The 14,681-nt window shown below is 28.1% G+C and overlaps 1 protein-coding gene across 1 annotated transcript in view; it reads right to left on the bottom strand.

The window, feature by feature from the left end:
- LOC119602410 (mucin-4-like) overlaps nucleotides 1-14,681 on the bottom strand; it is a 268,982-nt gene that overhangs the window by 37,755 nt on the left and 216,546 nt on the right. Inside the window, 1 exon segment of the mRNA XM_037953923.1 lies at nucleotides 5,674-5,815. Within this exon segment, the coding sequence (XP_037809851.1) occupies nucleotides 5,674-5,815 (142 nt within the window).

The following is a 14,681-nucleotide window of genomic DNA, read 5'->3' as shown; positions in this document are numbered from 1 at the left end:
TAAGCTAATTTATAGTATGTTTAACATTTAAATACAAAATTATACTTATACTAATCAAGGCTAATTTATAAGTTGGACATTTTGGTCATACAGGGTTTAATTTAAATGAGTGTAACTTTTCACCTCTTGGTCCTAGCAAAAATTGTGCAAAGGAGTTCAGATAGCTATTTCTTTATTGTTTTCCAATTTTTTTTTTTTTTTTTAATTTAAAAAAAATTTGTTTTGCTTGAAAGAAAGCTTAGACCATTTGCTTTAAGAGCTTTGTGGTTACTTAGTGGGATGCGATGTGTTACAAACGGGATAACAAAATCAATACACCCCCCATCTTTTTTGATGGTAAAACAAAGTTGTTCATCAGGGTGAATCTCAACAAGATAATGTCACTGCCGAATTTAGAAAAGTGAGGCGAATTCGTTATGTTTTTTATACATAAGAGAGAGAGATATGTAGGTACATATGGAGAGATTTTGGTAGCTTCATTGACTTCCACGACTGTTCAGAAAAAAAATTATAATTTTTTTAGTATAAAAAATTTTTCCAGCAAGATAAAAATTTCATTCTTCATATTTTAAATATATTACGTTCTGAAAAATTAACAAAGTCATAAATTATGAAATTAAATTTGATTTTTGTGGAAAAGGAGTGAAAAATGTAATCATGTTTATGTGAACACTATTGTAACCCTGCTGATATATGGACATTTTCTATTTTCCGCATGGATATATCAGCATTTATTGTATCCAACTTTTGCTGTAATGATAGGTTTAAGACTCTTTTGCATGTTTTTAATAAAATACGTTTTAATTTTAGCTCATTCTTCATTTATCGTCACCTAATGCTTTTTAAGATTATGGGTCATTGGAAATCTCATTATTTTGGTATATTTGTGCTTATTTCAAAAAGTTTTGGTTCGATTCTGCTTTGCTTATTGCTGAGGACAATTCAAACAGTTAATATAGTGGTCCTCAATATATTAAACTGGTTATATAAATATTTTGTTTTAGGTCATCGTCCTACATAATGAAGATTTAGTGTGGTTTACACTAAAGGATTTACGGATTTGTAAGGTAAGAATCATAATATTTTGACAGGGATTACTACCGATTTGGGGTTGGTTCGATGAAAAAAAGTTAAGAATCCTTATGAAAACAGACGGCATATTAAAGGCAGAACCTTAGATTGATCCTTTAAGGGATTCTTATCTCCATATCCAGGAAGTCTTAGGGTGTGAACCACACTAAACTATCAGTATGCAAGACGGTGGCCATAAGCAAAAGGTTTATATAACCACATAGGGACTTGAGAAGCACGGTATTAAGTGTTTGGATTGGCCCCAACAATTATCGAGACGGAACCGAACCGAAAATGTTTAGAATATGCCAAAATTTAACATAATATGTGATCTACAGTGCCACAAAATCTGGAAAAGCTATAGAAGACTATGAATGAAGAATGAGTTAAATTTGATAAATATTTTTTATGGAATTTCATTTAAAACATGCAAAAGAGACTTAATCCTATCATTAAGGCAAAAGTTGGTTCCAATAAATGCTGATATATCCATGCGGAAAATGGAAAATTTCCAGATTACATTTTTCACTCCTTTTCTACGAAAATCAAATTTAATTTCATAATTTATGTCTTAGTTAATTGTTCAGAATGTAATATATTTAAAATATGAAGAATGAAATTATTATCTTGGTGGAAAAATTTTTTATACTAAAAATATTATAATTTTGTGTTTTTGTGAACAGTTGTGGACTGTACAAGTCAACAATAATGCGACAATTTGCAAAAAAAAAATTTCGTGTGCTTTTGATGCACACACGATATTTTTTTTAACAAATTGTCGCATTATTGTTGTCTTCAGACTGTTTTCTTTTGCGAATAAGCCAAAAAATAGATAAATAACGTAGTATGTTAGAAAAAAATTATTAAAAAATCAGCTATTAGGTATTGCGCTAATTTGTGTCTTCCAAGTGGTACCTATTATTATATTTTAATCTAATAATCTATTATTTTTTGCAAATAACCATTTTAACAAAACAGTGAACCTATTAAGTCATAATTTGACAACACTGATTAAATCCAATAGTGAGTAAAAAATTAATATCAAAAAATATTGCTCCATTTTTTATATGTTATAGCTTTAAGTCTGATATATAACATGTATATATTTCAGCTGCACCTAGATATTTGCCAAATTTTTTGTGGACTTTTCTAAGTGTTAATATCTGTTCGGATTCGTGATATGACTGTGGATTGTTTTCAAAGACTGTAAAACATTTACTGTGATATGCAAAATTACACAAATAAGAAATTTAAGTAGGATTTCGCCGATTATTTGATATCCTGCAACACATATTTTTAGAAGGCCCATTAGGACCTGCCAGAATTTGGTATACTTATTACGAAACTATGTGGAAACTATTTTATGGCAATATAACTATTAATATCAGATTTATAAGCATTATATTGACTTTCCGATGAACCCCTCATGGAGCTCAATTTAGCACTGAAGTGTAAAGAATATATTATTTTTTGAACTGTTGAAGTGTTATGTGTAAGTTATCCTTATATTCATTCATCTGCAATGATTCCTATTTTTGGCCAATTTTTATCTATATGAAATAAAAACACTTAGTTAAGGCCAAGGACACTCACACTCATCGGAATTTCCAACATATAAAATTGTATACAAATAGTCACCCTTAAACCATAGAAAATAATTAGAACAGGTCGACCACTCCATACAAATAACCACACGTAAATCATACAAAAAAAAAAAATAGAACAGAAGAGTCAAAATTCAGGTCCAATCAATTTTTTTATACATATATTTCTTCGGATTTGATGTATGTCCTATCAACCTAACCTATACATATAAATATATTAGCTATGAAAAATTATCAAAATTGAAAAATTTTTGAAAATTAAGAAAATGGAGATTTTTTAAGAAGTCTCTTCGATTTCAAATAGTGTTATTACATAATACTTAAGGTGGTATTAGACGACATGTATTTTAAATATGTACTGTCACTCTTTTATCCATATCTAATTCCGAATGTATGTCAAAATTGTCATTTTAAATACGATTAATTTTTGCTATCACACCTGCCTATGTTTTTCAGTATGACTATATAGTAAATGCAATCAAAACTGTTTTTTAATGTGTATAAATTGTTAAAATTATAAATTAGTTTATTAAAAATTTAAAAATACTTACTTTTTCATGTTCTTCAATTTATTTTTTTCAAAAAAAAATTATTTCAAAACAAAACAGCTCTTTTGTTTATGTTTGTCACACGAAAATAGAGCACGCTCTAATCGAAAATATTACATATCGTCACCTAAAACGCAAACGGCAATATCTAACATTTTTAACATTTTACAGAAGAAGCAAAAAACTTTTTAAAGTGAAAATTTTATTTCTATCAGTGCGATTTAGTTTTATTAAACAAACAACATTTTTATTAGTGAAACTTATAATTTGTTATGATAGTTACCTGTATAAAAATGGATAAATTGAACTTTTAACCTTTAATATTTAAATGTTTTTCTAGATAGGGCCTTTTGTTTTTTGTCAATAAAATCGCAAATTTTGGTCGGAGGAGTCCCATTTTTTGTGTGACGATATGTACAACTTTTACAGATGGAAATTTTGACAGTACATACTTATGTACGTCGTGTGATAACACCTTTAGGGTTGCCTGGAATTTGTCACCAAAAAACTTCAATATTTCTATAATGAATTCCGTTATTTTTGTTAATTTTCATTTCAACATTTGAGCTTCGGCATTCCTTTATATACAAATATACAAATTAAATCGTTGGGACACATGTGCACCAAATGCCTCAAATAAATCCAATGCCTAATGAATTTGCGAAGGATATCATCCCTTTAAACATGTAGTGCTATCAAATTCAAAATAAGCTTGAAGTAGCTCTAAAATCAAATCATTGCACACCCTATATGCCTCAAATAATTAACAGCTCAAATTACAATACCGAATGAAGTTTTATTTTAGAGGAACGCAACATTGCTTCCTTTTAAATTTATTTTTTGTATTTATTTTTTAAAACTTTGAATTTTAGAGTATAGTTTTCCTAAGTAAGTAGAGAGAAAATGTATTTTTTCTATTGCCAATTCTAAACTCATTTAAAAAGATATTTAGTTAGTATCGGTTACCAATTTCGATTAAAATAGATATCCACACTCATTATCCCTATTTACTCACACACCCTCATATATATAACGGCCAGAAATATAAATCAAGGAGGATCACAAATTGTAAACTTGGAAATCTCGACCTCTTGTTAACGGTCTCTGCTGAATGAGTTTAATTACATTTTAAAAATAAATTGTTTAACATTAAAAATTTTACTTTTTGTTTATTTTTGGTTCACCAATTTCTAATTATTTTATCTTTAATATTAAAAATACACATTTGCATCCGTTCTTTATTCTCTTAGTTGCTAAGAAAAAAAATAAGCTTTTTCAACTTTTAATGTCTATTAGTAAGTGCAGTGATTTTCGCTTCAAACATTTTTGAGTAATTCAAAAACTTTGTTGTAATTATTTTGGTTTCCCCATATATTCCCTTAATTCATTTACCGACGCAAGGAAGGGGGAGATGAGCAAGAAAGCGAGAGAAAGGAAAGGAACAGACAGACAGACAGACAGACAGACAGACAGACAGACAGACAGACAGACAGACAGACAGACAGACAGACAGACAGACAGACAGCAGACAGCAGACAGACAGACAGACAGACAGACAGACAGACAGGACAGACAAGACAGACAGACAGACAGACAGACAGACAGACAGACAGACAGACATACGACAGACAGACAGACAGACAGACAGACAGACAGACAGACAGACAGACAGACAGACGACAGAGAAACAGACAGACAGACAGACAGACAGACAGACAGACAGACAGACATACAGACAGACATACAGACATACAGACATACAGAAACATACCATACAGACAGACATACATAGACAGACATACATACAGACAGACATACAGACATACATACATACATACATACATACATACATACATACAAAATTTTTATATTTTTCCGTATGATTTGAAGGAGTTGTATTTATGTTATTTTAAAAAAGGTGGCTTCCATTTACGAGCCTCTTGATGTGGGGGGGGGGGGAGTAACGCAAACTCAATTAAACTTTGAATTTAACAGACATTTCAATTGTGTAAGGATCATTTAAGCGAAAACTACTGTAGATGTGTTAACACGCTCATATCGCTCATTTACTACAATACTGACACAACTCAAAAGCACTGTTACGAGAAATACGGTGTTATTTCGAAAAAGTAAATAAATAACTTAAACAAAACATGGGATTTAAACAATAATAGTAGAGCATAATATGTTTCTCTTACCGAAAATAATAGAAAAGAGATAAAACTATATGAAAGACCCGGATTTCGAATAAAGCCAGTCTTGTAGTAAATGAGCGTTAGGTACTTGTAAAGGCAATAATATATTCATATATAAAAAACGTTCACCTATGCCCCAAGTCCTTTTAAAGGAATGGGGAAGGGGGTGTTTTGAATATTGTTTGATTGTGTGTTAATAAATTGTTTGCTGTTGTTTTTTCTTAACATGGAGATGTCGTTGACAAAAATACTCACAAATGAAATTTTTCATTCCACACAGGATTTAATTCCTGGGGCATGGTACGAGTACGCTTTTTCACCTTGCTAACCTGCACCGTCACATATGGATCACTGGTACCGCTTTTATCCTTCGCTATCAGGCCTTGAGCACATATCACTGCGCAGGTTTTAAATAATGATTTAATTTTTTGTTTAGCAATTAATAATGTATATTTAAGTGATGGTTCGCATATATATTTTTATTATTATGAATTTTGATCAGCGCCAGCGTAGGTTCGTCGATGTTCGTTTCAATATTATCAAAGGTTAAGTTTGTTGCATGTTTATGCATGAGTGCATTACAGTTTACGGTAAATAAAACAAAAAGGAGAACATTTACATAATAATAAGAGTAATAACAATTAATAGCGTAAATTAATAGTAAAAATGGTGTTAGTAAGGACACATTTATTACATACAAAATATGTGTTTATGTATATTAGAGTTGTGAATGCGTGTGAGAACGGAAATGGATCAGAAAACATTGTACGTTTTTTTGTTTTGCGTTTTTGTAAGTAAATGAAACAAAAAAGCACAATGAAAAGCATAATAGATAGAAAATGTTAAACAGTTTGATAAATAGAGAGCGAGAGTAATGCAGGAGAAGGAATTAGTAATATCGTAAGGTGTTCGTAAAGAATTTTTTAAAATGCAACATAAAAATGCGTTTGTAAATTTAGATAACATATTAAATCGTGGAAATCAATGAATGGGGTAAGAGTGTTTTTGTACATAATATTATTGTATTTATCCATATCCAAATAGAGTATAAATTGTTCTCGAATGAAGGTGGCGAGAGGGGTGTGTAGTGTAGAGTGTTTAACATAGTTATGTTTTTTTAAATCAATCAAAGTTAAAATTGATTTTTTGACATATTTTGTTGAATAATATGAAACGAACGGAACCATATAGTTTATTGTTAATATACATATTTTTGTTTCAAGGAAGAAAGAAGAAGAGAAAAAAACGGAATATTTTTTAAATTAAATGCATTTTTTTTAATTTTTGTTAATTTTATTAAACACATATATACAAATAACAACACAAATAGTTGCGAACGTTTAGTATTAAAAAAGGATATATTAAAAGGATAACAAATAAAAAAAATGATAAAAGAATAATTAAACAAACAAACGAACGAAAAAACCAGCCCAACACCAGCGAAGCTTCCAGAATCGAATAGGACTTTTAATATGACTTCGGCAATGCAAAACTAATTATTAATTTTAGTTATATGTATATGGCTTTACATACATACATACATTTTTTTTATAATATTGAGTGTGCAAATATTAGTTCGATCCAAAAAAACAAGTAGATTGACCACCTACATTAGCAATGAGTAAAGTTAATAGACTTTGAATTTAGTACCACGATTTATTCCAAATTGGATATGTAGTAAGAATGTTTAAGTCTTAAATTAAATTTCGGACTTAATATGGGGCTGGGTCCTATTATGGATCAATTCACACAGAATTTGTTAAAGTAATTATTGTTGTTTTGAAGCTTTATCACAACGTCTATATTAATATAAGTACGAAAATCAATCTATCAAATTTGACAAAGTGAATAATTAAATTGAGGTACTCCATTATCAAAAAATTGCTCGGTAATCCCCATAATGTACGTAGTTAGGAATGTATCCATCAAATATAAATATCTTCCAAAATAACTGCATAAGGTAGCAGGAGAAACACGTTACATTTCTATTCATCCTAATTATAAAACATCTTCAGAAGAAAAGCTTTTTAAATAAAAATAAATAAGAGATCAAAACATTAAAGAACTTATTATGGACATGTCAATAGAATCTCATTCAATTAAAAATCTCTTAGAGTGGTTATGTTTTTTGCCTAGTCTATAATTTTTTATATAGTAATATATTTTATAAAACACCAAATATATGTACATATGTGCATGCTTCAAGAAAATTTTTAGTAAATTTATCATATTATTATGACATCTTAAAAGAATTTAAAATTTATTTGACTTAAATAAATTTATCTAATCCTAACTATAAGCATTTATCAAAAACACAGCATCTGAGTGTTTAAAAAGTAAAATTTTACATATTTTCGAGCCTTTAAGAAATTAAAATTTAACATTCCTCTAAATCGCTTTGTTGGGCTGTGTAGCTAAGAAATATATTTACTAATAACAATTTAGAAAAATTTCAAGAAATTTTACTGAAAATCAAAAAGTAACAATAATTTTGTGCACTGTTAGATAGAAATTTAACTCAACATTAATATTGCAAAAATAAAAATTGAAAAGAAAAATAGAAAATGTAGTTAGTTTTAATTTGATTTGTCTCATTTGTTTATAACTCACAAAATTAATACTTCTCTAAGAAATTGTCAAACTTTTTTTGTTTTATTGTTTATTATTATTATTTTGTTAAATTTGAAACCAATCCTTAAATTACAAGAAAAACATAAATATACATTTAAATGAAAAAAGTAACGATTTATAAACATATAAATAAAAAGGTTTGCAAGTATTTGTTTTAAATTTAAATATATACACACACGTAAATACATACATATATTCACATGACAGCAAGAATGTGTAATTAGTGGTGGTGATTTGTTTGGTGTTTGGGAGGTGTTAAAACATGTATAAGTTTTATAAAATTGTGTTCTTTTTATATAATTAAGCCGAATTAAATAAAAAATTTTAAATCTTACATTTCAAAAATTTTACATGAACCAAAGTAAATATATTATATAATCTCCACTAATAGTTCAAATTATCATTACTTATACATACATATGTACGTATGTATGTGTAATCATATATCTGAGGCCCCATTGAAATCCTAAAGGTCGATTATACATAAATTTTTTAAACATTGTATGTATTAATTTTTTTATATGGATTCATTGCAGTTACAAAAGTTAAATCTTTAATTAGAAAACGTTAAATGCTTTTGAATGAGTGCTACATAAACTATCCATACATTTATAAATAACTAACTTGAAGAATTCTCATTATTATGGAAAGTATATAATTGTCCTGATTCGCTCAAAATCGGCAAATATTTTTATATATGTAATTTTAAAGCATTGATAGTGAGATTGATTGATGTTTAAATATTTTTGTACTATTTAGTTGGTAAGGGAATTCTTACTTTAACAGCTGACCGTTTTAGTTAATAATTTATATGCCAATAATAACCAATTAAATGTTAACATCGAATTAATGGACACGCTTAAAGCAAATTTAATTACTATGTTTAGATGTGAAGTTAGTTCGTTAGTGGAGAGAATATAAACACATTCGACACAGCCGAACAGTGAATTTCATTTATCTTTCCGTACACAAGGTTTCAGTGACAATTTCAAACATTAGCTGGTGAGATGCATACAATTATGTTATACAACATATATTCTATAGATTTAGTTATTGTATTCTAAGAAATTCATTCATTTTTATTTATAACACAAATATTTGTGCAAGAATAATTTAGTTTTTTTAATTGAAATATTTTTTACATGTTTTATTAGATACCTAATTTTATCTGCTACTCCATATTTAATATACATATATGTACATATACATATAATGTTTAAAAAACTATATTTTTCCATTATATGCCCTAAACTATAGAAGATGAATATATATTATAAAATTGTACGCTTTTCATCAGCATTCCTGGTCTCTGGAGTTTTTAATAAATTCGCCAAGAATAATTCAAGTTATGAAATATTAAATGTAAGTTTCCCCTAACTGCATCAAAACATAGATTCTGAATTTCGGAAATGCGAATTAATTTTTAATAAACATACAATTATGTATGTGATTTAAAAAATCATAAATTTTTGCAAATGTTGTATTTATTAATAGCTAAACTGACATTACTTTCCAGCAAAAACCCAGAAATCATACAATTAAACACTTTCCTTAGTAAAGTTAATTGTTTTCAGTCAAATAAATTTGTAAGTAAAGTTTAAACTATTTAATTGCGTTAGAACAAGGGTTACAGGACCGAAAATGCATTCATTAGAATCCCGAATAGTATTCTTAATACATAATAGAAATTTAACAAATCAAAAACAGAATAACAACCAGTATATTCGACTATGCCGAATCTTATATATAAACATTAGGTTGATATTTGACTTATGTCAATTATGGACACATACACACTCATAAAATTCGGTAGATAGATTTTTGATAGTGAGAAACTTACTAATATCGAATTTCAGCTCTATTCTAGTATTTTTAAGCCATTAATGGGCGTTAAAGGCATTTTATGAAGGGGACCATATTGAGGGGTAGGGTCATTTATGAGCCGGTCCTCATACAATTTGGTAGAGAGAATTTGGCTGATATTAAACTTATTTATGTCGAATTCCATAGCTATATTAGCATTTTTAAAACAGTTATGACGGTTAAAGCAGTTTTTTGGGGGCCACGTTTTAGAATTTAATAAGAACCAAGAATATATATACTTTTTGGTCTATTATCAATATTTCAATGTATTACGAACGGAACAACAAAATCAATATACCCCCATCTTTTTTGATGGTGGGTATAAAAAGAAAATATTATTTGTGTGGTATTAACGGAATAACAGTCACGACATCGCGGGTTTGAAAAATTTATTTTCTAAGTAATTTTACAGCAAAACAACTTATTTCCGGTCAAAAATAAAACATTACTTTTGGGACATCTCGACCAAAAATAAGTTGTTTTTCTAGAAGAATTGTAAGTAGTATTTTGTTCGACTTTTCTGGTGATTTTGTAAGTAAAGTTTTTGCTGGGTATGTAATCATTTTATATAAAAGGAATTTTTCTGCCTAAAGCTTAAGCCACCGGCGATGTTAAGGAGTTTAACAGAATCGGGTTTGAAATAGTTTTGTTTTATATGAAGTTTGAGAACTTCGATATTAATTTTCATCGGAGCGAACTGCGATTTGCAATTTTGAAGTTTAAAAAGCTTAAAATCAGATTCAAGACGATTTGATTGACCAGCGGACCTATTCTCTAACCCGCCGTTTTGGGTACAACCACAGGCACCACATGCACACCAAAGGGTCTTCTTTAATAGCCGGTACATATGTATGTACGTTCCTGTCAAACTCCATATAAAAATAAAATAATATTCGTCTGGCTTTGGCAGAAATCAACATTTAATTATGTAGCCTTCAGTTAAAGAACTGAAATATTTAACATGCAGTTAGGGGTTTAGATCTTTTTTATGTAAATTTTGATAAAATAATTAATTTTTTATTTTATTGAAAAAAATTTGTATGCCTATTTTGTATGTATTTTATAGGTATCATGATGTGTTTTACAGCTTAATTAGTTGCAAATGTATGTATTTGTGTTGTATATTTCAACGTTTTTACTTAATGTAAAAAAAATTAAAAAAATCGCATTCTATGATCATTATGTGAGTTGTATGTTGGTGTTGTGGATTTACATATTAACATAAGTATGTAGTTATCCAAACGGACCATCATATTTATTTTTACTTTTTAGCATTTTTTAACTTTAATTTCGCAAAATGTGCATTTAATTGTTATAATAATGTTTAAGCGTTAATACACAATATTTGTAGTTTTTCTGAAATCTGTAGTATTATTAAAAAAATAAATATAATACGTAAAACATTCACAATCAATCATAAAAACGACCTATGAATATATAATAGTTTTAGTGTGTATATTTTGTTGTTGTGTCTAGATTACTAAAAAATATTTAATACTACATTTCATTATCTGCAAATGTTGTATTTACTAAAATATTTTATACGCAAGTGCTGTGGTTTCAAAATTATGATTAATACTAAACTTCCATCTTTTCTAAAATGAATGTATATAATGTTTAAGCCAAAGCGAATTCGAATAACCTCAGTCATCCTTTTTATGTACATGTACATACATACATATGTATATTAAGTAGAGGAATGGAAAGTGTAACTAACAAAACACTATGTCAATGGTACTACATCAGTGGTGCTCATACACATACTACCATAGACTTCCATAGTTTTATTTGAGTTGGTAACACAGCAGAGAACAGAATTCAATTTAAAATAAAGGTATACTAATAAAATGTCTACAAACTATAAGTATATGCTAACTGTCAAAAATTTATTATGGATTTTGACAGCCAGCGTATATCAAAGTCTATATATAAAAACTATCAACTGTTCTCCTACATTAATCGGCTTTCTCAAAAATGTGTTGTATTTCTGTGTGTATTTTAAAAAAGTTGTACACAGACCTTACATTCACAAGTGCTGATCAGCAACTGATTTGATTTTGTTTTCCAAGTTGAGAGCAAACCAACTGATATTGCTCATTATAAGAAGCAGAAGAAATAAACCTATAGTGTATGTGTATCAACTTAGCGTCAGCAGAATTTTCTTACCCTATCACGCGTGCTATGTAATGGCAATATTGCGCTCCTCTGCTATAGTGTATGTGTATCAACTTATCGTCAGCAGAATTTTCTTACCCTATCACGCGTGCTATGAAACTTCAATAAAAACCGTCGCTGTATTTACATGTACATATTTATGTACATATATTTATACCGGTACCACAACTCAAATTTCATGAATTAGTATTAAAATTTTTTAATTTTTCTTGAAATTATGTATTTACTATGTCCGCGAATTAAAACAACAATATTTTCATGGAAAATAATTATCGCACTTTTTTTACAAATAAATTTTTTTGCAAATTGTAAATTTTTTAAATTTGTTTTTTAATTTTAATTTCATATATGTAAGTATACCTATGTTGATTCCGAAAATCAATCAAACTAAGCAACCAGAAGTATAATCGTTAAATATATTGATTTAGTATTGCACGACACTTTTTTAAGGCTAAATGTTTCCAAATTTTTTTTAGTAAGCATAGTTCAAAATCAATTACCAGCAATCACCCAGTTAGAAATCATTGAAAAATAAGCTGTGATAAATTATTATATATAAGATACTTCAGACTTTCTTAAGAGAATTTTTTACTAAAGTTAAAGGATATTTAGTAAATCCGTACAAATATATTAAAACTAATTTTCGCGACACCCGCTTATCGACATATCCCGAAGGTTAATACACAAGGTATACAGAGGCGTCTCGAGCAAAAAACTATTCCCCTCTCTTTCGCACAAAACCATTTCAATGATTTTTTTACCTTATTTTATATACCTCTTCTCACAAAACAATTTTAAAATCAAAAAAAAAAACTGATTTAGACTTTTTCAAATGTCAAAAGTGACACCTCTGTATACTTTGTGGTGAATATCTCTGCGACCATTGTCTCCCGCTTAGATGACAAAATTCAATTTGTCGATCAAACATTGGTCAAAGGTATCGATAAATTGGAAGTCACCGCCCCATCATTAAAAATACCCCACAGGAAATCTATGCTCAAGCCTAAAAAAATGAAACATGTTGTTCTATATAAATCGTAATTTTCGAACTAGATTACTACTAGTTAACATTCGCAGATTCGTATTGAATATCGGTTTAAATGAAGATTTTTTGATCTTTAAATTTTTTACATTATCTTTTAATAATCTACCAACAGTTTTGTTATAAAATGTCTAATTTTTGGAATTTTCAATATTGATTTCGACAAAATCTCTAAAGTTGAATAATGAAACCTTAATTGCGTTTTAGTTAATTTGTAATTTTTTTATATTAATTAAATGTTGTTATTTATTGTTTAATGACATTTTATAAATCAACTAATACATACATTTAGATATTATACGTTTTGGGGATCCATATCTTTAGTTCAATGAAAAATACAACACTTGCCTGCTTGCCATTGTTGATGAGGCAATTATTATTATTAGTTTTTTTTTTTTAATTTCGGCAAAGAACTATTGTATTTTGATTGTACTGTTTATCAGACTGAGCGGCAACATAGGCTGAGCTGATAGGTCTTATTGATTTCATAATTTCTTCAATTCTAATAATCGATTTTTAATAACTTTACGAAAACTCTAAGAAATAACTTCAAGTGAAATAATGCGTGAAGGTGATATTTTTTTATGTATCGTGTGCATCCACCACAAGATATTTACTAGTCCAGAACAATTAAAGAATTTTGCCATCTTTTGAGTTTTATTTTTATATATTTCTTTTCCAAAATTTTATTTTCGTTTTTTCAAAATTGAATTTCTTGTTGGAATTTGTTTTCTTAGGGAAGGGAACAAATGTGGCGATTATTCCTGTTATTTATTGGTTTATGTAAAATGGAATCTTACTAAACTTTAACAAATCAATTTCTAAAAAGAACATTTACCTCTACATATATTTTATCCTTCTTTCTTTTCTTCAAACAATGAATCATAATATTGTTTATTTTAGAACCTAATTTTCAGCCCTTTTGAGCTTTTCAACTGTAATACATCATAAAAATTTTTATTTTTAGAGCGTAATTTATACATTTTAAGAGCATATATTTGGTTTCCCTGGTCATAAGTTAAGTTTATTAATTTATTTCAATTAAAAATCAATTTATATACGTTTTGATAGAATAATAAGACCATAAGACTTGTTAACACACGTTATTTAGGGCGCTAGCGAAACGGCAAATTTGTATTTTAAACTAATTTAAACGATATTTTTTTAAATAACAATTAATTAAGTAAATATTATTAATATATATACATATATTGAAATTGTATACATGGGTTATTTATAAAATTTAATTTACTAACTTTAAAGTATTATTTAAATATATTACACATATTTATTTAAAATGTTTAAAAAATAGCACATGCGCTAAGTGGTTGGAAATAGGGGCGGGGTGTAGAAGGTACAATACGTTATTTACTTTAACAAGTAAATAAAAATATAGAAATGTGTGACTAATATGTAGCATATATGCCTCATAAGATTTCCGCTAAATATAATAATATCAATCTGATTGACTAAGAAAAGTGTGTGAAAATTGCAAGTCCAAATTTTTAAAGGTATGCTATTTTGCAAATATATAATTTGTCACAAATATTAT

The sequence above is a fragment of the Lucilia sericata genome, unplaced genomic scaffold, assembly GCF_015586225.1.
Source record: "Lucilia sericata isolate MDLA Ls3-8-SP2 unplaced genomic scaffold, ASM1558622v1 Contig000228F_arrow, whole genome shotgun sequence".
NCBI lineage: Eukaryota > Metazoa > Arthropoda > Insecta > Diptera > Calliphoridae > Lucilia > Lucilia sericata.
This window is presented reverse-complemented; position numbering and strand designations above follow the sequence as displayed.